The 26,110-nt window shown below is 47.5% G+C and overlaps 1 protein-coding gene across 5 annotated transcripts in view; it reads left to right on the top strand.

The window, feature by feature from the left end:
• The window catches only part of LOC311137745 (E3 ubiquitin-protein ligase RNF13-like), an 82,690-nt gene that overhangs the window by 52,000 nt on the left and 4,580 nt on the right, over positions 1–26,110 (top strand). For all 5 annotated transcript variants that reach the window (XR_014613975.1, XR_014613976.1, XM_084172317.1 and 2 more), the window contains exons 5-9: positions 6,811–6,898; positions 8,361–8,451; positions 9,491–9,596; positions 10,135–10,228; positions 22,473–22,553. Coding sequence is in view for 3 of the 5 variants with exons in the window: in XM_084172317.1 (XP_084028443.1) it covers positions 6,811–6,898; positions 8,361–8,451; positions 9,491–9,596; positions 10,135–10,228; positions 22,473–22,553 (460 nt within the window). In the remaining 2 variants the exon portion in view is untranslated. The remainder of the gene's footprint in view (positions 1–6,810; positions 6,899–8,360; positions 8,452–9,490; positions 9,597–10,134; positions 10,229–22,472; positions 22,554–26,110) is intronic.

A 26,110-nucleotide genomic window follows, 5' to 3' on the forward strand; every position in this document is an offset into this window, starting at 1 on the left:
CTCTGCAGATCCTCTCAAGCTCTGTCAGGTTGGATGGGGAGCGTTGCTGCACAGCTATTTTCAGGTCTCTCCAGAGATGTTTGATCGGGTTCAAGTCCGCGCTCTGGCTGGGCCACTCAAGGACATTCAGAGACTTGTCCCAAAGCCACTACTGCATTGTCTTGGCTGTGTGCGTAGGGTCGTTGTCCTGTTGAAAGGTGAACTCCAAGCAGGCTGTCATGTGCCTTTTACTGAGGTGTGGCTTCCGTCTGGCCACTCTACCATAAAGGCCTGATTGGTGGAGTGCTGCAGAGATGGTTGTCCTTCTGGAAGGTTCTCCCATCTCTACAGAGGAACTCTGGAGCTCCTGTCAGAGTGACCATCGGGTTCTTGATCACCTCCCTGACCAAGGCCCTTCTCCCATGATTGCTCAGTTTGGCGGGCCGGCCAGCTCTAGGAAGAGTCTAAGTGGTTCCAAACTTCTTCCATTTAAAAATGATGGAGGCCACTGTGTTCTTGGGGACCTTCAATGCTGCAGACATTTTTTGGTACCCTTCCCCAGATCTGTGCCTCAACACAATCCTGTCTCTGAGCTCTAGGGACAATTCCTTCAACCTCATTGGTAGGTTTTTGCTCTGACATGCACTGTCAACTGTGGGACCTTACAGTGGGGAAAAAAAGTATTTAGTCAGCCACCAATTGTGCATGTTCTCCCACTTAAAAAGATGAGAGAGGCCTGTAATTTTCATCATAGGTACACGTCAACTATGACAGACAAAATGAGGAAAAAAAATCCAGAAAATCACATTGTAGGATTTTTTATGAATTTATTTGCAAATTATGGTGGAAAATAAGTATTTGGTCAATAACAAAAGTTTCTCAATACTTTGTTATATACCCTTTGTTGGCAATGACACAGGTCAAACGTTTTCTGTAAGTCTTCACAAGGTTTTCACACGCTGTTGCTGGTATTTTGGCCCATTCCTCCATGCAGATCTCCTCTAGAGCAGTGATGTTTTGGGGCTGTAGCTGGGCAACACAGACTTTCAACTCCCTCCAAAGATTTTCTATGGGGTTGAGATCTGGAGACTGGCTAGGCCACTCCAGGACCTTGAAATGCTTCTTACGAAGCCACTCCTTCGTTGCCCGGGCGGTGTGTTTGGGATCATTGTCATGCTGAAAGACCCAGCCACGTTTCATCTTCAATGCCCTTGCTGATGGAAGGAGGTTTTCACTCAAAATCTCACGATACATGGCCCCATTCATTCTTTCCTTTACACGGATCAGTCGTCCTGGTCCCTTTGCAGAAAAACAGCCCCAAAGCATGATGTTTCCACCCCCATGCTTCACAGTAGGTATGGTGTTCTTTGGATGCAACTCAGCATTCTTTGTCCTCCAAACACGATGAGTTGAGTTTTTACCAAAAAGTTCTAGTTTGGTTTCATCTGACCATATGACATTCTCCCAATCCTCTTCTGGATCATCCAAATGCACTCTAGCAAACTTCAGACGGGCCTGGACATGTACTGGCTTAAGCAGGGGGACACTCAGGATTTGAGTCCCTGGCGGCGTAGTGTGTTACTGATGGTAGGCTTTGTTACTTTGGTCCCAGCTCTCTGCAGGTCATTCACTAGGTCCCCCCGTGTGGTTCTGGGATTTTTGCTCACCGTTCTTGTGATCATTTTGACCCCACGGGGTGAGATCTTGCGTGGAGCCCCAGATCGAGGGAGATTATCAGTGGTCTTGTATGTCTTCCATTTCCTAATAATTGCTCCCACAGTTGATTTCTTCAAACCAAGCTGCTTACCTATTGCAGATTCAGTCTTCCCAGCCTGGTGCAGGTCTACAATTTTGTTTCTGGTGTCCTTTGACAGCTCTTTGGTCTTGGCCATAGTGGAGTTTGGAGTGTGACTGTTTGAGGTTGTGGACAGGTGTCTTTTATACTGATAACAAGTTCAAACAGGTGCCATTAATACAGGTAACGAGTGGAGGACAGAGGAGCCTCTTAAAGAGGAAGTTACAGGTCTGTGAGAGCCAGAAATCTTGCTTGTTTGTAGGTGACCAAATACTTATTTTCCACCATAATTTGCAAATAAATTCATTAAAAATCCTACAATGTGATTTTCTGGAGAAAAAAAATCTACATTTGTCTGTCATAGTTGACGTGTACCTATGATGAAAATTACAGGCCTCTCTCATCTTTTTAAGTGGGAGAATTTGCACAATTGGTGGCTGACTAAATACTTTTTTCCCCCACTGTATATAAACAGGTGTGTGCTTTTGATTGGAATCCAATCAAGTTGTAGAAACGTCTCAAGGATGATCAATGGAAACAGGATGCACCTGAGCTCAATTTCGAGTCTCATAGCAAAGGGTTTGAATACTTATGTAAATAAGGTATTTCTGTATATTTGCAAACATTTCTAAAAACCTGTTTTCGCTTTGTCATTATGGGGTATTGTGTGTAGATTGAGAATTATTATTTTTTAAATCCATTTCAGAATAAGGTTGTAACCTAACAAAATGTGGGAAAAGTAAAGGGGTCTGAATACTTTCCGAATCCACTGTATATGGTATCCTCTTTTCATCCCCAGCCAAATGGCAGTTTATGAATATAAATGAAGGCTGTAAAGCGTTATTACTTTATTCATGGGGTTATTACTTAATTCATGGGGTTATTACTTAATTCATGGGGTTATTACTTAATTCATGGGGTTATTACTTTATTCATGGGGTTATTACTTAATTCATGGGGTTATTACTTAATTCATGGGGTTATTACTTAATTCATGGGGTTATTACTTAATTCATGGGGTTATTACCCTTTTCCCCTTCTCTTGTTTCGGAGCCTCCATTGTAGCAGGGACACCGTTATGTGAGGGAGAGGGACCCATGTTTACCACTGCAGGGGAAGCTGTTGTATTTTAAACTGAGAGCACTTTCTGGGAAAAAGGTCCTAAACAGATGAGTTGTTAGTGGTGAAATGTCAAACAGTTTTGGACATGGCGCCGTAGAACACTCCCAGTTTCCATGGCTACATGTCAACAGTGTTAACCTGTAGGGTACACTGTTATTACTGGAGTCTGCCAGTACATGTCATAACATTACATACCCTCTATGAGTTAATGTCAATGCATACCATCGACTTTATGAAAGTAAGTTATTTTAGCCATTGTTTTCTTTCAGAATACGATGTGTTTAGCTACATTACATGCTATGCTAATTCTATGCCTCGTTGTCCTTCATGTTTTGGTGTGGCCATATAGCATGTCATTGTCATTATACACACCTAGTGCACCTACAGACCAGACATATGCGCGGCCATTGACACGTACACTACCAGTAAAAAGTTTGGACACACCTACTTATTCAAGGGTTTTTCTTTATATAAGACATCAAAACTATGAAATAACACATATGGAATCATATAGTAACCAAAAAAGTGTTAAACAAATCAAAATATATTTTATATTTGAGATTCTTCAAATAGCCACCCTTTGCCTTGATGACAGCTTTGCACAATCTTGGCATTCTCTTAACCAGCTTCATGAGGTAGTCACCTGGAATGCATTTCAATTAACAGGTGTGCCTTCTTAAAATATAATTTGTGGAATTTCTTTACTTCTAAATGCATTTGAGCCAATCGGTTGTGTTGTGACAAGGTAGGGGTGTATACAGAAGATAGCCCTATTTGGTAAAAGACCAAGTCCATATTATGGCAAGAACAGCTCAAATAAGCAAAGAGAAATAACAGTCCATCATTACTTTAAGACATGAAGGTCAGTCAATCCGGAAAATTTCAAGAACTGTGAAAGTGCAGTCGCAAAAACCATCAAACGCTATGATGAAACTGGCTCTCATGAGGACCGCCACAGGAAAGGAAGACCCAGAGTTACCTCTGCTGCAGAGGATAAGTTCATTAGTTACCAGCCTCAGAAATTGCAGCCCAAATAAATGCTTCACAGAGTTCAAGTCACACACACATCTCAACATCAACTGTTCAGAGGGTACTGTGGTAATCAAGCCGTCATGGTCGAATTGCTGCAAAGAAACCACTACTAAAGGACACCAATAAGAAGAAGAGACCTGCTTGGGCCAATAAACGCGAGCAATGGACATTAGACCAGTGGAAATTTGTCCTTTGGTCTGGAGTCCAAATTGGAGATTTTTGGTTCCAACCGCTGTGTCTTTGTGAGACGCGGTGTGGGTGAACGGATGATCTCCACATGTGTATTTCCCACCGTAAAGCATGGAGGAGGAGGTGTTATGGTGTGGGGGTGCTTTGCTGGTGACACTGTCTGCAATTTATTTAGAATTCATGACACACTTAACCAGCATGCCTACCACAGCATTCTGCAGCGATACGCCATCCCATCTGGTTTGGGCTTAGTGGGACTATCATTTGTTTTTCAACAGGACAATGACCCAACACACCTCCGGGCTGTGTAAGGGCTATTTGACCAAGAAGGAGAGTGATGGAGTGCTGCATCAGATGACCTGGCCTCCACAATCCCCCGACCTCAACCCAATTGAGATGGTTTTGGATGAGTCGGACGGCAGAGTGAAGGAAAAGCAGCCAATAAGGGCGGCAGGTAGCTTAGTGGTTTAGAGTGTTGTGCCAGTAACCGAAAGGTCGCTGGTTCTAATCCCCGAGCCGACTAGTTGAAAAATCTGTCTGTGCCCTTGAGCAAGGCACGTAACCCTAATTGCTCCTGTAAGTCTCTCTGGATAAGAGTGTCTGCTAAATGACAACAACAAAAAAGAAAGTGCTCAGCATATGTGGGAACTCCTTCAAGACTGTTGGAAAAGGGTGGCTACTCTGAAGAATCTCAAATATAAAATATATTTTGATTTGTTTAACACTTTTTTGGTTACTACATGATTCCATATGTGTTATTTCATAGTTTTGATGTCTTCACTATTATTCTACAATGTAAAAATATAGAAAAACCTTTGAATGACTAGGTGTGTCCAAACTTTTGACTGGTAGTGTATATAACAACACACTCACTCCCTGCCCCGAAGTGATGTCAGCTACAGTAGAGTTTAATCCCTCCCATTATCCCAGTAGGCCTATCCCAGGTGATGGAGTTGGATTGAGGGCAGAGGCGTTGGGGACCGTACGGAGATAGCTACTACAGCATGGATACAGTATGGAGATAGCTACTACAGTATGGATACAGTATGGAGATGGCTACTATAGTATGGAGATGGCTACTATAGTATGGAGATGGCTACTATAGTATGGAGATGGCTACTATAGTATGGAGATGGCTACTATAGTACGGAGATAGCTACTACAGCATGGATACAGTATGGAGATAGCTACTATAGTATGGAGATGGCTACTATAGTATGGAGATGGCTACTATAGTATGGAGATGGCTACTATAGTATGGAGATGGCTACTATAGTATGGAGATGGCTACTATAGTATGGAGATAACTACTATAGTATGGAGATGGCTACTATAGTATGGAGATGGCTACTATAGTATGGAGATGGCTACTATAGTATGGAGATGGCTACTATAGTATGGAGATGGCTACTATAGTATGGAGATGGCTACTATAGTATGGAGATGGCTACTATAGTATGGATACAGTATGGAGATAGTTACTACAGTATGGATACAGTATGGAGATAGCTACTATAGTATGGAGATGGCTACTATAGTATGGAGATAACTACTATAGTATGGAGATGGCTACTATAGTATGGAGATAGCTACTATAGTATGGAGATGGCTACTATAGTATGGAGATGGCTACTATAGTATGGAGATGGCTACTATAGTATGGAGATGGCTACTATAGTATGGAGATGGCTACTATAGTATGGAGATAGCTACTATAGTATGGAGATGGCTACTATAGTATGGAGATGGCTACTATAGTATGGAGATGGCTACTATAGCATGGAGATGGCTACTATAGTATGGAGATGGCTACTATAGTATGGAGATAGCTACTATAGTATGGAGATGGCTACTATAGTATGGAGATGGCTACTATAGTATGGAGATGGCTACTATAGTATGGATACAGTATGGAGATGGCTACTATAGTATGGAGATGGCTACTATAGTATGGAGATGGCTACTATAGTATGGAGATGGCTACTATAGTATGGAGATGGCTACTATAGTATGGAGATGGCTACTATAGTATGGAGATGGCTACTATAGTATGGAGATAGCTACTATAGTATGGAGATGGCTATTATAGTATGGAGATGGCTACTATAGTATGGAGATGGCTACTATAGCATGGAGATGGCTACTATAGTATGGAGATGGCTACTATAGTATGGAGATGGCTACTACGGTATGGATACAGTATGGAGATGGCTACTATAGTATGGAGATGGCTACTATAGTATGGAGATGGCTACTATAGTATGGAGATGGCTACTATAGTATGGAGATGGCTACTATAGTATGGAGATAGTATGGAGATGGCTACTATAGTATGGAGATGGCTACTATAGTATGGAGATGGCTACTATAGTATGGAGATGGCTACTATAGTATGGAGATGGCTACTATAGTATGGAGATGGCTACTATAGTATGGAGATGGCTACTATAGTATGGAGATATCTACTGTCTGAGTCTGTGGCGTCAGAGGGCTGCACATTTAATAAAGCACCGCTGTTCTGTGGTGGTCCAAGTGTTTTATGTGGGCCGGCTGAACACACACTGATCCATAGGAACCACACACACACACTGATCCATAGGAACCACACACACACACACTGATCCATAGGAACCACACACACACTGATCCATAGGAACCACACAAACTGAACACAAATATTTTGTCTCCCGCAGGTCCTTAATGCCCAGAAGGCCGGGTACAAGTCGGCCATTGTTCACAACGTGGACTCTGATGACCTAATCAGCATGGGATCCAATGATCGTAAGTTTCCCCCCTCTGACAATCCTCCTCCACTGCACCAACACACACACACAAACGTGCAGCTGAACTACACACAGTTGTCTGCTCCTTTTGGGGAGTAGTAGAGTAGATGAAGCTTTGATTCCCAAACCTCGGACCTAGAGGAGAATTAGGACTGGCTGGGAGCTGGAGCTGCAGCATCCATAGCACCACGTCCGACTCGTAATGTCGTTGTGGAGGAATGTAGTGCCATAGTTTGCAGTACGTCTCCAAACGGTTCAACCCCGTCCAAGTGGATCACTTGGCCCTAGCTACCATCACATGAAGGAGTTTTTGGGAGAAGGGATGGAGGGAGGGGATATCTGTTTCTCTTTTCTCAACTGCTTTTTCTTCACATCATCTGCTGCTTGTGTCCCCCCCCCCCCCCCCCCCCCCCCCCCCCCCCCCCCCCCCCCCCCCCCCCGTCTCCTCCGTCTCTCACTCCGGGGCGTATGACAACGTATCATGAATAATGGTGACAGCTCCTCATGCTGGTAACTGTCTAGAACGGATCATCCAGTCGGATGGCTTCTTTTCAAACGTTGGGCAGTGAGCCATTTCTGACACCGGGGTTCGGTGGGCCCTGACAACTAGTAATATGCCCACAATATGCCCACAGTCGCGCATGAGCAGAATACTAAATGACAGTGGCACAAGTGGGTATCAGCCTGGATCCCATAGACAATGAAAACTATCCCATCTGAAAACTATCCCATCTGAAAACTACCCCATCTGAAAACCACCCCATCTGAAAACCACCCCATCTGAAAACCACCCCATCTGAAAACCACCCCATCTGAAAACCACCTCATCTGAAAACCACCTCATCTGACAACCTTAAAGATCTGGGGTTCCTCATGGTTATGGTCTGTCTAAGTAAATGTTTTCAGGAAACGCATAGACGTTGAACTGTAGTGCTTTGGCTTGATGTACAGCAAACACAGCCTTCTTTCTGTCTCAGTGTCTTTCCCCAATAGCTGACTCGTATCTTCGTGTTTCCTTCAAACGTAATGTTATTTCATGATGGTCTAGTGTTATTTAATGATGGTCTAGTGTTATTTCATGATGGTCTAGTGTTATTTTATGATGGTCTAGTGTTATTTAATGATGGTCTAGTGTTATTTAATGATGGTCTAGTGTTATTTCATGATGGTCTAGTGTTATTTAATGATGGTCTAGTGTTATTTCATGATGGTCTAGTGTTATTTCATGATGGTCTAGTGTTATTTTATGATGGTCTAGTGTTATTTAATGATGGTCTAGTGTTATTTAATGATGGTCTAGTGTTATTTTATGATGGTCTAGTGTTATTTCATGATGGTCTAGTGTTATTTTATGATGGTCTAGTGTTATTTAATGATGGTCTAGTGTTATTTTATGCTGGACATCAATATGTGGCCACTTCATGTGTATAAATAGCTTTCTCCCTTCCTTTCCCATTTAGTGGCTATTTTGAAGCAGATCGACATTCCATCGGTGTTTGTGAGCGAAGAGACTGCCAACTCCCTGAAAGAGGACTACACATATGACAAGGGGTGAGTCGGGGACCAAAATCGAATTTCCATGTCTATCAACATCAAGGCTAATTCAAGCCTTAGACATTTAGAGGCACTTTAACTGGCTCTCTTAAGAATGATTATCCACATAAATCTGTCAGCGTCATGTCGTTAAATAATATATTTATTTATTCAATGAATTCAGTGGAAAGACAACATAAACCGGATTGTGTTGAAGTATATTTCTATCTTTGTGTTATATTGTTATGTCATAATGTATTGTATGATCTGCCTCACGACGTGTCATCACTTTCCCAGCGCTCTGCCGAGAACCGTGAATTATCTGGGAATTAAAACGTCTCGTGTTCCTCAGAAATAGCAGACTATATAGGCAGACTATATAGGCAGACTGCCATGTTGTCACTAATGAACCTCATTCTCCTCCTTGATATCAATCCTGCATTCTGGTTAGTATCACTTTTAACCAGGTATACTATAATAGTACATAGGGGCCAATCCCCAGTCATTTGCCTGGAAATATTGCATTGTTGTCTAGCAACGTTAACTGAATTAGCCTACATGTATTTGGGCAATGAGGATGACATTGAGTGACGATAATGGGTCTTATAGCCCCATAACCCATTATTTCAGTGTGAAACCACATTAGACAGATGGAGGGATTTTTATTTTGTTTTGTGACGGGTCGTCATGCTGTGTAAAATGTAAATGAGTCGCCTTGTGTGAAACACACTAGAGATGATGGGGCTGTACCGAAACGCTCCAATTTACATTTTACATTTTAGTAATTTAGCAGACGCTCTTATCCAGAGCGACTTACAGTTAGTGAGTGCATACATTTTTCATACAATCATAACGACTCCTTTTTAGGTCAATATGACTGTGTCCCAAATGGAACCCTATTCCTTATATAGTGCACTACGTAGGGAAGTGTACTTTATAAGGAATAGGGTGCCATTTGGAACTCAAAGCTATTATTCGGAGTGTCTTATTGTCAGTTATAAACACTCTTGACTATATCTCCATAATGGCTCTTGTTGTTGTTGTTGTTGTTCTGCAGGGGTCATGTGGTGCTCATTCCAGACTTCAGCCTGCCCCTGGAATACTACCTGATCCCCTTCCTCATCACCGTGGGAATCTGCCTCGTCCTCGTGGTCGTTTTCATGGTAGGCTTCAAATACACTGGAGAGTATATTCATTAGTGTGATGGAGTCAATGGTGGCATCGCAGATCTGGCAACGTCATTAGTAGTGAGTCTTCTAGAAAGTTCTGGTCTGAGGGCACTAGGCATAGGGCTGGCGACGATATCATCAAGTTAGGACAAATAACAGAGCGCGTGCTCATTCGATTTTTTTTTTTTCTTGATAACTCAAAACGTTATTACGAGAAGAAGAACCAGTTACCCAAGTCATCCCATTTCCTACAGAATTGACCCAAGAACATTGATTCATGTAATTCTGCTAAATGCCTATACAAATTTTGCTTTAGTACTGGTTGGGGAATTATTCAACTGCAGAGAATTCGTATAATTTGGAAATAACTGTCAATCAAATGGTGACATTAGACTTTTGGCAAGAGGATGCATGGTTAAAGTACAAGGGCGTTGTTTGGTTCAGAAATACTTTTGGAGTATTCATCAGGATTTCCAGTGAGGTTAAGGGGCTTATAACTCCCTGACTGTTTTACTTTTCCCTCCTCGCTCAGATCACCAAGTTTGTCCAGGACAGACACAGGGCTCGGAGAAGCCGTCTACGCAAGGACCAGCTGAAGAAACTCCTCATTCACAAGTACAAGAAAGGTATGAAGGCAGATATAGCTATCAACATAGAAATATATATATTTTTTTTTTTTTTTTGGGGGGGGTGGGGGGGGTAGATCAGCTTAATATTGACATGAACATTGACATTGACATTAACATTGAGAAGTGAGATGGGCCGATAGTTTTGTGTTTGGTTCATAAGCGTTGCTGGCCACTCCCCTCCTGTTGTGTAATTCCCTGATCTTTTTAAATCTGTGAATTGTTGTAGTAATGTCTGTTAGGGAAGTATTGGACCCCCTTATGTTTTTCTCACTTTGTGTTAATGTATGAATTACTGTTAAAAGCTGCTTCAACACAGGTTCAAGTTGCCACCGCTGAGGGAGTATCTGTTTACATGGGGATTTGACATGGGAGAACAAAGAGTCTTCAAATAGTTTTGTGTCAGTTTGTTTGCCTGCCTATGTATGCGTCAACAACACAAAGATTGAAACCTGGCTTTATGATCTGAAAGCACACTTACCCTTGTATGAGGTCATTAATCTATTGACCTTCGTCCTCAATGAACAGTTGACCCTAAACGCAGATGTAGCATCAGCTCATCCTAACCTTCGACCCAGATGAGAGAACTCCAAACTGACCTTAGATCTCCACCGGCTCTAGCCACACTATGCCTTGTGTCATGTGACTGGACCACGATGAGGGTGACGTTATGAACGACTTATGAAATAATGAGATTAGCCAGGCCGTCATTGTAAATAAGAATTGGTTCTTAATTGACCTTTTCTGGTCAAATGAAGGTAAAGAATATATATATATAAAACATACAGCTTGATTTTCCACAAAGCCAGCTCCCCAGATTAAGGCTCTTTACTCTTGAGACTAAACAAAGGGCTGAAGGTGTGTAATGCCACTATCTCAGACTGAGACGTCTCAATATAAATACATATTCTGTTTACCTCGGGAGGTATTTTAAACTCCTGAATTGAAACTCCTGGACTTCAGACACTTTCTCCATTTTGTGTTTGTCTCTCTCAGCGCAGGATGCGTTTATAGTCATGCTTTTGCATTGCAAATACTGTTTGTCCGAGATAGTCTGCAAATGTCAGTCCTGAGTAGCATGTTTGCTGCATTCAGTCCTCTTTTCACACTGGGAAGGAGTTTAGAGGCCCCTGCCGGTTTGGGGTGGGAAGCCATTCAAAATCTGCTGTGCAGGGAAAACTGTGGAGATTTTGGCTTAGTCTGGGTGGCGCATACTAAATAGCCCTCTCGCAGAGCTTATAATGGGGGTATGGCAAGACTCCTCCCTCTAGCTGGCAGTAGCAGATGCATGTGCTCTGTGGAGAGGCAAACAGACGACACACACAAACGGAAAACAGTGTGTTGGATGGGCTGTGTGTGGCTGTGCGACAGCCCTTGTCTGACTGACTGTTTCCGCGGGCGTTCCAGGGAGTTCAGACGTCCAGGGAATGGGTTCCATCTGCGGCAGTTAGCTGGGTCCCTGCTCGCTCTGACAGTGTTTGGCGATACAAAGCGGGGACACCAAATCTCTACCTAATCACCCTTTTAATGCACTCCGGATCCCGCAAGCGTCGCACAGAAAGGGCCCGCAGGAAGGAAGGCCTATAGCTCGCCGTTTTTCTGGAGTGTTTAAGTAGTGGCAGGTAAGGGGAGAGAAGGGAGTGTCGTCAACGACAGAGATTGGACTGTTTTGTATTTAAAGCTGTGATCCTGAGGGTTTTTCTCGCTGCTGATTGGCCAGTTAGGCCTGAGGGAGAGTATGCCAATATTGTTAGTTGTTCCTGATAGGCCGGCGTGGGTTTGCCAGCTTGGTGCCATTTCAACATGGAAGGTGAGTAGCTGGATAGCTAGGCTAGCAGTGCTGTGTTCTCGGATGGAATGGCATCCTAGATTCACACTCGTCCGTGGCCGAGCCTTGCAGCCGCCCCGTACATCTCTCTATATGGGGCGACTGATGAATCACGGAGCCTTACCAGCCGCCCCATACATCTCTCTATATGGGGCGACTGATGAATCACGGAGACTTACCAGCCGCCCCATACATCTCTCTATATGGGGCGACTGATGAATCACGGAGACTTACCAGCTGCCCCATACATCTCTCTATATGGGGGCGACTGATGAATCACGGAGACTTACCAGCTGCCCCATACATCTCTCTATATGGGGCGACTGATGAATCACGGAGCCTTACCAGCTGCCCCATACATCTCTCTATATGGGGCGACTGATGAATCACGGAGCCTTACCAGCCGCCCCATACATCTCTCTATATGGGGCGACTGATGAATCACGGATCCTTACCAGACGCCCCATACATCTCTCTATATGGGGGCGACTGATGAATCACGGAGACTTACCAGCTGCCCCATACATCTCTCTATATGGGGCGACTGATGAATCACGGAGCCTTACCAGCTGCCCCATACATCTCTCTATATGGGGCGACTGATGAATCACGGAGCCTTACCAGCCGCCCCATACATCTCTCTATATGGGGCGACTGATGAATCACGGAGCCTTACCAGCTGCCCCATACATCTCTCTATATGGGGCGACTGATGAATCACGGAGCCTTACCAGACGCCCCATACATCTCTCTCTATATGGGGCGACTGATGAATCACGGAGACTTACCAGCCGCCCCATACATCTCTCTATATGGGGCGACTGATGAATCACGGAGCCTTACCAGCCGCCCCATACATCTCTCTATATGGGGGCGACTGATGAATCACGGAGACTTACCAGCTGCCCCATACATCTCTCTATATGGGGCGACTGATGAATCACGGAGCCTTACCAGCTGCCCCATACATCTCTCTATATGGGGCGACTGATGAATCACGGAGCCTTACCAGCCGCCCCATACATCTCTCTATATGGGGCGACTGATGAATCACGGATCCTTACCAGACGCCCCATACATCTCTCTATATGGGGGCGACTGATGAATCACGGAGACTTACCAGCTGCCCCATACATCTCTCTATATGGGGCGACTGATGAATCACGGAGCCTTACCAGCTGCCCCATACATCTCTCTATATGGGGCGACTGATGAATCACGGAGCCTTACCAGCCGCCCCATACATCTCTCTATATGGGGCGACTGATGAATCACGGAGCCTTACCAGACGCCCCATACATCTCTCTCTATATGGGGCGACTGATGAATCACGGAGCCTTACCAGCTGCCCCATACATCTCTCTATATGGGGCGACTGATGAATCACGGAGCCTTACCAGACGCCCCATACATCTCTCTATATGGGGCGACTGATGAATCACGGAGCCTTACCAGCCGCCCCATACATCTCTCTCTATATGGGGCGACTGATGAATCACGGAGACTTACCAGCCGCCTCATACATCTCTCTATATGGGGCGACTGATGAATCACGGAGACTTACCAGCCGCCCCATACATCTCTCTATATGGGGCGACTGATGAATCACGGAGCCTTACCAGCTGCCCCATACATCTCTCTATATGGGGCGACTGATTTAATCACGGAGCCTTACCAGCCGCCCCATACATCTCTCTATATGGGGCGACTGATTTAATCACGGAGCCTTACCAGCTGCCCCATACATCTCTCTATATGGGGCGACTGATGAATCACGGAGCCTTACCAGCCGCCCCATACATCTCTCTATATGGGGCGACTGATGAATCACGGAGCCTTACCAGACGCCCCATACATCTCTCTATATGGGGCGACTGATGAATCACGGATCCTTACCAGACGCCCCATACATCTCTCTAAATGGGGGCGACTGATGAATCACGGAGACTTACCAGCTGCCCCATACATCTCTCTATATGGGGCGACTGATGAATCACGGAGCCTTACCAGCTGCCCCATACATCTCTCTATATGGGGCGACTGATGAATCACGGAGCCTTACCAGCTGCCCCATACATCTCTCTATATGGGGCGACTGATGAATCACGGAGCCTTACCAGCTGCCCCATACATCTCTCTATATGGGGCGACTGATGAATCACGGAGCCTTACCAGCTGCCCCATACATCTCTCTATATGGGGCGACTGATGAATCACGGAGCCTTGCAGCCGCCCCGTACATCTCTCTATATGGGGCGACTGATTTAATCACAGAGCCTTACCAGCTGCCCCATACATCTCTCTATATGGGGCGACTGATGAATCACGGAGACTTACCAGCCGCCCCATACATCTCTCTATATGGGGCGACTGATGAATCACGGAGACTTACCAGCCGCCCCATACATCTCTCTATATGGGGCGACTGATGAATCACGGAGCCTTACCAGCTGCCCCATACATCTCTCTATATGGGGCGACTGATGAATCACGGAGCCTTACCAGCTGCCCCATACATCTCTCTATATGGGGCGACTGATGAATCACGGAGCCTTACCAGCTGCCCCATACATCTCTCTATATGGGGCGACTGATGAATCACGGAGCCTTACCAGCTGCCCCATACATCTCTCTATATGGGGCGACTGATGAATCACGGAGCCTTGCAGCCGCCCCGTACATCTCTCTATATGGGGCGACTGATTTAATCACAGAGCCTTACCAGCTGCCCCATACATCTCTCTATATGGGGCGACTGATGAATCACGGAGACTTACCAGCCGCCCCATACATCTCTCTATATGGGGCGACTGATGAATCACGGAGACTTACCAGCCGCCCCATACATCTCTCTATATGGGGCGACTGATGAATCACAGAGCCTTACCAGCCGCCCCATACATCTCTCTCTATATGGGGCGACTGATGAATCACGGAGACTTACCAGCCGCCTCATACATCTCTCTATATGGGGCGACTGATGAATCACGGAGACTTACCAGCCGCCCCATACATCTCTCTATATGGGGCGACTGATGAATCACGGAGCCTTACCAGCTGCCCCATACATCTCTCTATATGGGGCGACTGATGAATCACGGAGCCTTACCAGCCGCCCCATACATCTCTCTATATGGGGCGACTGATTTAATCACAGAGCCTTACCAGCTGCCCCATACATCTCTCTATATGGGGCGACTGATGAATCACGGAGCCTTACCAGCCGCCCCATACATCTCTCTATATGGGGCGACTGATGAATCACGGAGCCTTACCAGACGCCCCATACATCTCTCTATATGGGGCGACTGATGAATCACGGATCCTTACCAGACGCCCCATACATCTCTCTAAATGGGGGCGACTGATGAATCACGGAGACTTACCAGCTGCCCCATACATCTCTCTATATGGGGCGACTGATGAATCACGGAGCCTTACCAGCTGCCCCATACATCTCTCTATCTGGGGCGACTGATGAATCACGGAGCCTTACCAGCTGCCCCATACATCTCTCTATATGGGGCGACTGATGAATCACGGAGCCTTACCAGCTGCCCCATACATCTCTCTATATGGGGCGACTGATGAATCACGGAGCCTTACCAGCTGCCCCATACATCTCTCTATATGGGGCGACTGATGAATCACGGAGCCTTGCAGCCGCCCCGTACATCTCTCTATATGGGGCGACTGATTTAATCACAGAGCCTTACCAGCTGCCCCATACATCTCTCTATATGGGGCGACTGATGAATCACGGAGACTTACCAGCCGCCCCATACATCTCTCTATATGGGGCGACTGATGAATCACGGAGACTTACCAGCCGCCCCATACATCTCTCTATATGGGGCGACTGATGAATCACGGAGCCTTACCAGACGCCCCATACATCTCTCTATATGGGGCGACTGATGAATCACGGAGCCTTACCAGCCGCCCCATACATCTCTCTATATGGGGCGACTGATGAATCACGGAGCCTTACCAGCCGCCCCATACATCTCTCTATATGGGGCGACTGATGAATCACGGAGACTTACCAGCCGCCCCATACATCTCTCTATATGGGGCGACTGATGAATCACGGAGCCTTACCAGCCGCCCCATACATCTCTCTATATGGGGCGACTGATGAATCACGGAGCCTTACCAGCCGCCCCATACATCTCTCTATATGGGGCGACTGATGAATCACGGAGACTTACCAGCCGCCCCATACATCTCTCTATATGGGGCGACTGATGAATCACGGAGACTTACCAGCCGCCCCATACATCTCTCTCTATATGGGGCGACTGATGAATCACGGAGACTTACCAGCCGCCCCATACATCTCTCTCTATATGGGGCGACTGATGAATCACGGAGACTTACCAGCCGCCCCATACATCTCTCTATATGGGGCGACGGATGAATCACGGAGACTTACCAGCCGCCCCATACATCTCTCTATATGGGGCGACTGATGAATCACGGAGACTTACCAGCCGCCCCATACATCTCTCTCTATATGGGGCGACTGATGAATCACGGAGACTTACCAGCCGCCCCATACATCTCTCTCTATATGGGGCGACTGATGAATCACGGAGACTTACCAGCCGCCCCATACATCTCTCTCTATATGGGGCGACTGATGAATCACGGAGACTTACCAGCCGCCCCATACATCTCTCTATATGGGGCGACTGATGAATCACGGAGACTTACCAGCCGCCCCATACATCTCTCTCTATATGGGGCGACTGATGAATCACGGAGACTTACCAGCCGCCCCATACATCTCTCTATATGGGGCGACTGGTGAATCACGGAGACTTACCAGCCGCCCCATACATCTCTCTATATGGGGCGACTGGTGAATCACGGAGACTTACCAGCCGCCCCATACATCTCTCTATATGGGGCGACTGATGAATCACGGAGACTTACCAGCCGCCCCATACATCTCTCTCTATATGGGGCGACTGGTGAATCACGGAGACTTACCAGCCGCCCCATACATCTCTCTATATGGGGCGACTGATGAATCACGGAGACTTACCAGCCGCCCCATACATCTCTCTATATGGGGCGACTGATGAATCACGGAGACTTACATCTTAGTGCTTATTGTTTACATGAATATAGCTGATCTTTATACCTTTTTATACGCAACTCAGCTCTCACGTTCTCCAGCCCGGGGTATTTTTAGCCGTCCCTAACACCACTCTGTGACAGCAGAGTTCTTCGGGTCTTGGCTGGCTTTCTGGCCGTCTGCTGCGATGTGGTAATGATGCCTAATGGTGCCCTCTGCCACCCACCTCCTTCCCCCTCAGCTAAACCTGATGCCTGCTGAGTCCGGTCTCTAGGATTTTAACCTGCAGTAAGTGGATGGGGATTTGTTTTAGCAGGCTGTGTGATACTGTGATGCCGTCTGTCTGTTTTGAATGTTTTTTTGGGGCCTGGTCCTCATTGGAACTGTGTGTGTGTGTGTGTGTGTGTGTGTGTGTGTGTGTGTGTGTGTGTGTGTGTGTGTGTGTTCGTGCGTGCGTGGACAACTGAAAGAGAAGGCCTGTCACTAAGGGCTTTGGATTGGAACCAGTCTGTGCACACTGCAATATAAAAATGTTAATTGAAGATGGGAACCACGCGCCACAATGATTTAATCACATCTCCCACAACTGCCTACAAGTCAGGGACAATTAGAATCAACTTCTCTCTACACTGGCCTCTATGTCCTGTGGCTGTAGGTTAGATGTGTTATCGCCGGTGTTAACAATGCTAATCTAACGGTATCACAACAGATAAAAGGGGAAACCCAGATAGATAGATAGTTCACAGGGGGTATAAATCTGAAGCGTCCGTTTAGAACTTCCAGTCACCACCAACTATGATGAGAGGAAGTCCGGTGGCAGGAAGAAGGAGCTAGATGAAACTGGGCCGACCTTTTAGCACATTTTCTCCTGGATGAAACATTCTGTTCCCCAAACTAATATCTGTCACAAACAGAGTGTATACGTTCTGTAGACTACCCTTTGCCAAAGTTTCCCAAAATTGCATTGTTAAGGGTGAATTGAGTTATTGCACACACGCTCTTCAGAGAAGGCGTTCCCTAACAGAAATATGCAAATTCATGCTAAAACAAAGCAATAGGATCTCGCTAGCTCGTGCTTGGCTCTGCCCACTTCCTTGCTTGTTCTGCCCACTGTTCCTGTTGGAAACGACGCAGATGAACTATCTTTGGTTAGTTACCAGTATCTCTGATATCACATTGGAGTGTTAGCATGCTTAGGCCTTTGTTGTTTTCACTGTCATTCCACGAGACTCATCCCAGAGCAGCGCAGTGTAGCTGATGCAATTACAGTGAGGGGAAAAAAGTATTTGATCCCCTGCTGATTTTGTACGTTTGCCCACTGACAAAGACATGATCAGTCTATAATTTTAATTGTAGGTTTATTTGAACAGTGAGAGACAGAATAACAACAAAAAAATCCAGAAAAACGCATGTCAAAAAATGTTATAAATTGATTTGCATTTTAATGAGGGAAATAAGTATTTGACCCCTCTGCAAAACATGACTTAGTACTTGGTGGCAAAACCCTTGTTGGCAATCACAGAGGTCAGATGTTTCTTGTAGTTGGCCACCAGGTTTGCACACATCTCAGGAGGGATTTTGTCCCACACCTCTTTGCAGATCTTCTCCAAGTCATTAAGGTTTCGAGGCTGACGTTTGGCACCTCAAACCTGAGCAGGGGGACCTTGCGGGCGCTGCAGGATTTCAGTCCTTCACGGCGTAGTGTGTTACCAATTGTTTTCTCGGTGACTATGGTCCCAGCTGCCTTGAGATCATTGACAAGATCCTCCCGTGTAGTTCTGGGCTGATTCCTCACCGTTCTCATGATCATTGCAACTCCACAAGGTGAGATCTTGCATGGAGCCCCAGGCCGAGGGAGACTGACAGTTATTTTGTGTTTCTTCCATTTGCGAATAATCGCACCAACTGTTGTCACCTTCTCACCAAGCTGCTTGGCAATGGTCTTGTAGCCCATTCCAGCCTTGTGTAGGTCTGTCTACAATCTTGTCCCTGACATCCTTGGAGAGCTCTTTGGTCTTGGCCATGGTGGCGTGTTTGGAATCTGATTGATTGATTGCTTCTGTGGACAGGTTTATTTTATACAGGTAACAAGCTGAGATTAGGAGCACTCCCTTTAAGAGTGTGCTCGTAATCTCAGCTCGTTACCTGTATAAAAGACACCTGATTGAGAGGGGGTCAAATACTTATTTCCCTCATTAAAATGCAAATCAATTCATAACATTTTTGACATGCATTTTTCTGGATTGTTTTGTTGTTATTCTGTCTCTCACTGTTCAAATAAACCTACCATTAAAATTATAGACTGATCATTTCTTTGTCAGGGGGCAAACGTACAAAATCAGCAGGGGATCAAATACTTTTTTCCCCTCACTGTATACCCCCCGGTGGTGTGAATAAAGCGAGTGTTAATTCCCTTAACTGAGCGATGCATGCTTCTCTGGGCAGCAGGATGACGTGGGGGAGATGCTAGCTGATTAGCCGGCCTAGAGTATTGTATCAGAGGGGTGAGTCTACCCTGCAGTGCTAATGAGGAATTTGGCATGAGAGAGAGAGAGTGGAGGCAGGCGTGGGATGATGTCAGACTTGCATGTCTGGAGATCAGACTCCACAGGCAGAATATACTGTACACGGAGCACAATGAGAGGGGGTCTGAATAGCCTTAGGCGGTACCTGTGTCAATGCAATGTACAATAGCAGCGTAATTGGCACACAATACTAGTATTATGTGAAGCATACAATAATACTAGGCTGATAGTATTACATGTCTAACGTTAGCTAATTCTGGAGTATAGGGCCTAGTACTAGCACTGATACTGTGCCGTTTTGTACCATGTGTTGATGATAACTATGTTTGCTAGCCTTGTTGTTGTTAGCCCTTGATTAGCTTTTGCATTAGCTTTGATGCTATCCCTAGTTTTAGTTCCTGTGGTCTTCCAAGGAGGCTAATGCAGTTTTATAGCTCTTCAAGTAGTGACTTTGGTGTAGCCTTATTGCTAGCCCGTGCATCATCCATATAAGCTTACCACGTGACTGTGCTTTTTGGCTGGCTTTCCGGCTCTGGTTAAGGCGGAGGGGCCCAGCTGTGTGTGGTTTCGCCACCAGACAAAGAGCAGACACAGAAACCTCAAGACCTGAGAGAGCGAAAGACAGAGAAAGCCAGGGAGATTCATTTCCCCTCGCTCCAGTTCACCTTCTAAAACCACTCAACCCAAGATGGTACCTCGTCGCACCGTGTCTGAGAGGGACCGGGCTCTCCCTCTGACCCCTGCCCTCCGCATCTCTCCCCGGGGCTCTCCGACTGATGAGTCACTGTGTGTGCTCCTCCCCTCCCCCTGCTCTGAGAAAAGACAGTCTGAGACTTTGTGAACAGTGAGGCAGGAGCCTCAAGCCTCTAGAACCTTCTAGCTGTAGGTGGCTGTGCAGATCTGTGCGCGTCACAAGTGTACACACACACACATTGTCGTCTCCTCGCTCTGATTAGTTCAGTAGGGCAGCGTGATTCTTCCTGATATCCAGGAATGCTGGCTGGCTGGCTGGCTGGAGCAAAATGGAGGACTTGCATTGACATTCTGGCTCTTTTTAAACTACTGGCCCCCCAAAACCCCTTAAGGGGGCCTCTTCAACACGATGTCAGGTGAGGGTAGTGTTGAAAAGAGCCTGTCGCAATCAGCGATAATGGGATAATAACGTGTTAATCAAACCGTATACAGAGTCTGATTATCATTATCGGTTAAACAGAGAGTCTTCCAAACGTGGTTGAAGGTTTAATGTTTCAATAATTCATTTTGATGCTGCTGTGTAAGAACGTTATTTTCCTTCTCCGACGACGCGGTCATGCAAGTGAATCCTCCGGTTCCCGCACATGTTGACGTGTGATGTATCTGATGAAAATAGTGATGTCATCACTACTAATAGTACCCAGTACATTGAGTGGAAAGTTCCAGGAAATGTGAGGAATGTACCCACACCAGCTCATTTGATCAGCCTGAGTAGTTTAATCCCTTGCTTTTGTGAGAAGGGATGACCAGACTGTGAATTCTAGTGGCCTTGAAAAAGACACTGAAATCAGACCGATCAGATAAGGCCCTCGTAGTAATGTAGATCATGTAGAAATCATCAAATGAAGACTGGAAAATGAACTTGAAGTGAGGCAAGTTAACAAGCTCAATGGAGTACTGAAGACCACAAGTCACGCGTGTTTTTGCTTACTTTGCTGTATCAGGTTGTTAAACTGAGCTATAACACTGAGGAACAGGTCTTAGATGTCACTGTGTTTGTGAATGTGCCTTTTGTGTTATTCGGTATGTCTTACTTAATACAACTAATAACACACCCTGAGTTTGTGGTGTTGAAGTATTTTTCTGCTTAGTGCTAAACTTCACTCAGAATAGCCCAGCGCCACAGTTTAGCATTTCCTGAGTGTGCTGGACCCATGCCTTTATAAACGCTCCCCTTCTCTCACCCCTCTGTCCAGCACTGGGTTAGAGTGAGCGACGAAGGAAGAGAGACTGGTGGAATTAGAAAAAGAGAGGAAGTGTGACAGAAACAGAGAGAAGAAAGAGAGAGGGGGGTAAAGGAAAGGGGAAAAAAAAAGAGGGAGAGAAAGGGAGAGAGAGAGTGTGACGTTACTGAAGGGGGGAGTGGCCGTAACTCCTCATCCTTATACGGTCACATGCAGTCCTGGCACGGATACTGGGGAGCAGCCAAAACAGGCTCATTTAAAGCTCACATAAACACCGGCCCACATAAACGGCCCCTCCACAGCACTGCACATCCTCCTCCCCACAAGCCAAGTGGAAGGGAAGAATGCTGTGGAATTTGAAAGGGAGTGCATTTAGAATTACTGGGCTTTTAGAGGGGGCCCAGCGTTTTTTCTGACTTTACCTTAGCCAAGAAGGCCTGAAAAAGGAAATGCGCCTCGGCCCTATTTGGCAGACACCTACCTGGCAGCCATTTTGGAAAGAGTGAGAACTTAGTATGAAACAAATGTAGAGGAATGACCTGTGTGAGAATGTAGGGGAATGACCTGTGTGAGAATGTAAGGGAATGACCTGTGTGAGAATGTAGGGGAATGACCTGTGTGAGAATGTAGGGGAATGACCTGTGTGAGAATGTAGGGGAATGACCTGTGTGAGAATGTAGGGGAATGACCTGTGTGAGAATGTAGGGGAATGACCTGTGTGAGAATGTAGGGGAATGACCTGTGAGTGAAGGTATGAGTCAGTAGTCCCGACTCAGCTCGTCATTTAAATAAATGCAGGCAACACAATGTCTTTATAAGGAGGATGTTTCTGTGTTTTGTTCTGCCACTGAGCTGTGTCTTTTTGACCCAGGGGACGTCTACGATGTGTGCGCCATCTGCCTGGATGAGTATGAGGAGGGAGACAAGCTCCGGGTCCTTCCCTGCTCTCACGGTGAGCCTGGCCTGCCATGCACTGTACTCCCTCACACACGCACAATAACCTACTGCCCTCTACCCCCACACACACACAACAACCTACTGCCCTCTACCCCCACACACATAATAACCTACTGCCCTCTACCCCCCCACACACACAACAACCTACTGCCCTCTACCCCCACACACATAACAACCTACTGCCCTCTACCCCCCCACACACCCAAAAACCTACTGCCCTCTACCCCCCCACACACCCAAACACCTACTGCCCTCTACCCCCCCACACACCCAAAAACCTACTGCCCTCTACCCCCACACACATAACAACCTACTGCCCTCTACCCCCCACACACCCAACAACCTACTGCCCTCTACCCCCCACACACCCAACAACCTACTGCCCTCTACCCCCCCACACGCACAACAACCTACTGCCCTCTACCCCCCACACACCCAACAACCTACTGCCCTCTACCCCCCACACATAACAACCTACTGCCCTCTACCCCCACACACACAACCACCTACTGCCCTCTACCCCCCCCCCACACACACAACAACCTACTGCCCTCTACCCCCACACACACAACCACCTACTGCCCTCTACCCCCCCCAACACACAACAACCTACTGCCCTCTACCCCCCCCACACACACACAACAACCTACTGCCCTCTACCCCCCCACACACACACAACAACCTACTGCCCTCTACCCCCACACACACAACCACCTACTGCCCTCTACCCCCCCCCACACACACAACAACCTACTGCCCTCTACCCCCACACACACACACACAACAACCTACTGCCCTCTACCCCCCCACACACACACACAACAACCTACTGCCCTCTACCCCCACACACACACACAACAACCTACTGCCCTCTACCCCCCACACACCCAACAACCTACTGCCCTCTACCCCCACACACACACACACAACAACCTACTGCCCTCTACCCCCCCCACACTCACACAACAACCTACTGCCCTCTACCCACACACACACACACAACAACCTACTGCCCTCTACCCCCCACACACCCAACAACCTACTGCCCTCTACCCCCACACACACACACACAACAACCTACTGCCCTCTACCCCCCCCCACACACACACAACAACCTACTGCCCTCTACCCACACACACACACAACAACCTACTGCCCTCTACCCCCACACACAACAACCTACTGCCCTCTACCCCCACACACACACACACAACAACCTACTGTCCTCTACCCCCCACACACAACAACCTACTGCCCTCTACCCCCACACACACACACACAACAACCTACTGCCCTCTACCCCCCCACACACACACAACAACCTACTGCCCTCTACCCCCACACACACACACACAACAACCTACTGCCCTCTACCCACACACACACACACACACACACAACAACCTACTGCCCTCTACCCCCACACACACACACACAACAACCTACTGCCCTCTACCCCCACACACACACACACAACAACCTACTGCCCTCTACCCCCACACACACACACACAACAACCTACTGCCCTCTACCCCCCACACACACAACAACCTACTGCCCTCTACCCCCCACACACCCAACAACCTACTGCCCTCTACCCCCCCACACACACACACAACAACCTACTGCCCTCTACCCCCCCACACACACACAACAACCTACTGCCCTCTACCCACACACACACACAACAACCTACTGCCCTCTACCCCCACACACAACAACCTACTGCCCTCTACCCCCCACACACAACAACCTACTGCCCTCTACCCCCCCACACACACACACAACAACCTACTGCCCTCTACCCCCCCCACACACACACAACAACCTACTGCCCTCTACCCCCCCCACACACACACACAACCACCTACTGCCCTCTACCCACACACACACACACACACAACAACCTACTGCCCTCTACCCACACACACACACACAACAACCTACTGTCCTCTACCCCCCACACACCCAACAACCTACTGCCCTCTACCCCTCCCACACATAACAACATATTGCCCTGTACCCCCCACACACCCAAAAACCTATTGCCCTCTACCTCCCCCCACACATTACCTACTGCCCTCTACCCCCCACACCCAACAACCTACTGCCCTCTACCCCCCACACACAACAACCTACTGCCCTCTACCCCCCCCACCCAACAACCTACTGCCCTCTACCCCCCCACACAACAACCTACTGCCCTCTACCCCCACACACCCAAAAACCTACTGCCCCCTAACCCCCCACACATCCAACAACCTACTGCCCTCTACCCCCCACACACCCAACAACCTAATGCCCTCTACCCCCCACACACCCAACAACCTACTGCCCTCTACCCCCTCACACACCCAAAAACCTACTGCCCTCTACCCCCCCCACACAACTACCTACTGCCTTCTACCCCCACACATAACAACCTACTGCCCTCTACCCCCCACACCCAACAATCTACTGCCCTCTAACCCCCCACACACCCAACAATCTACTGCCCTCTACCCCCCACACCCAACAACCTACTGCCCTCTACCCCCCACACCCAACAACCTACTGCCCTCTACCCCCCACACCCAACAACCTACTGCCCTCTACCCCCCACACATAACAACCTACTGCCCTCTACCCCACACACCCAACAACCTACTGCCCTCTACCCCCCACACCCAACAACCTACTGCCCTCTACCCCCCACACCCAACAACCTACTGCCCTCTACCCCCCCCCCCACACACAACAACCTACTGCCCTCTACCCCCCCACACACCCAACAACCTACTGCCCTCTACCCCCCCACACACCCAACAACCTACTGCCCTCTACCCCCCACACACACAACAACCTACTGCCCTCTACCCCCCCACCCAACAACCTACTGCCCTCTACCCCCCACACACCCAACAATCTACTGCCCTCTACCCCCCCCCACACACCCAACTACCTACTGCCTTCTACCCCCACACATAACAACCTACTGCCCTCTACCCCACACACACAACAACATACTGCCCTCTACCCCCCCCCCCCCACACACAACAACCTACTGCCCTCTACCCCCCCACACACACACACAACAACCTACTGCCCTCTACCCCCCCACACACCCAACAACCTACTGCCCTCTACCCCCCCACACACACACACAACAACCTACTGCCCTCTACCCCCCCACACACACACAACAACCTACTGCCCTCTACCCACACACACACACAACAACCTACTGCCCTCTACCCCCACACACAACAACCTACTGCCCTCTACCCCCACACACACACACACAACAACCTACTGCCCTCTACCCCCCACACACAACAACCTACTGCCCTCTACCCCCCCCCCCACACACACAACAACCTACTGCCCTCTACCCCCCCCACACACACACAACAACCTACTGCCCTCTACCCCCCACACACACACACACACAACAACCTACTGCCCTCTACCCACACACACACACACACACACACAACAACCTACTGCCCTCTACCCACACACACACACACAACAACCTACTGCCCTCTACCCCCACACAAAACAACCTACTGC

This window comes from Coregonus lavaretus, assembly GCF_964263955.1.
Source record: "Coregonus lavaretus genome assembly, chromosome: 11".
Taxonomy (NCBI): domain Eukaryota; kingdom Metazoa; phylum Chordata; class Actinopteri; order Salmoniformes; family Salmonidae; genus Coregonus; species Coregonus lavaretus.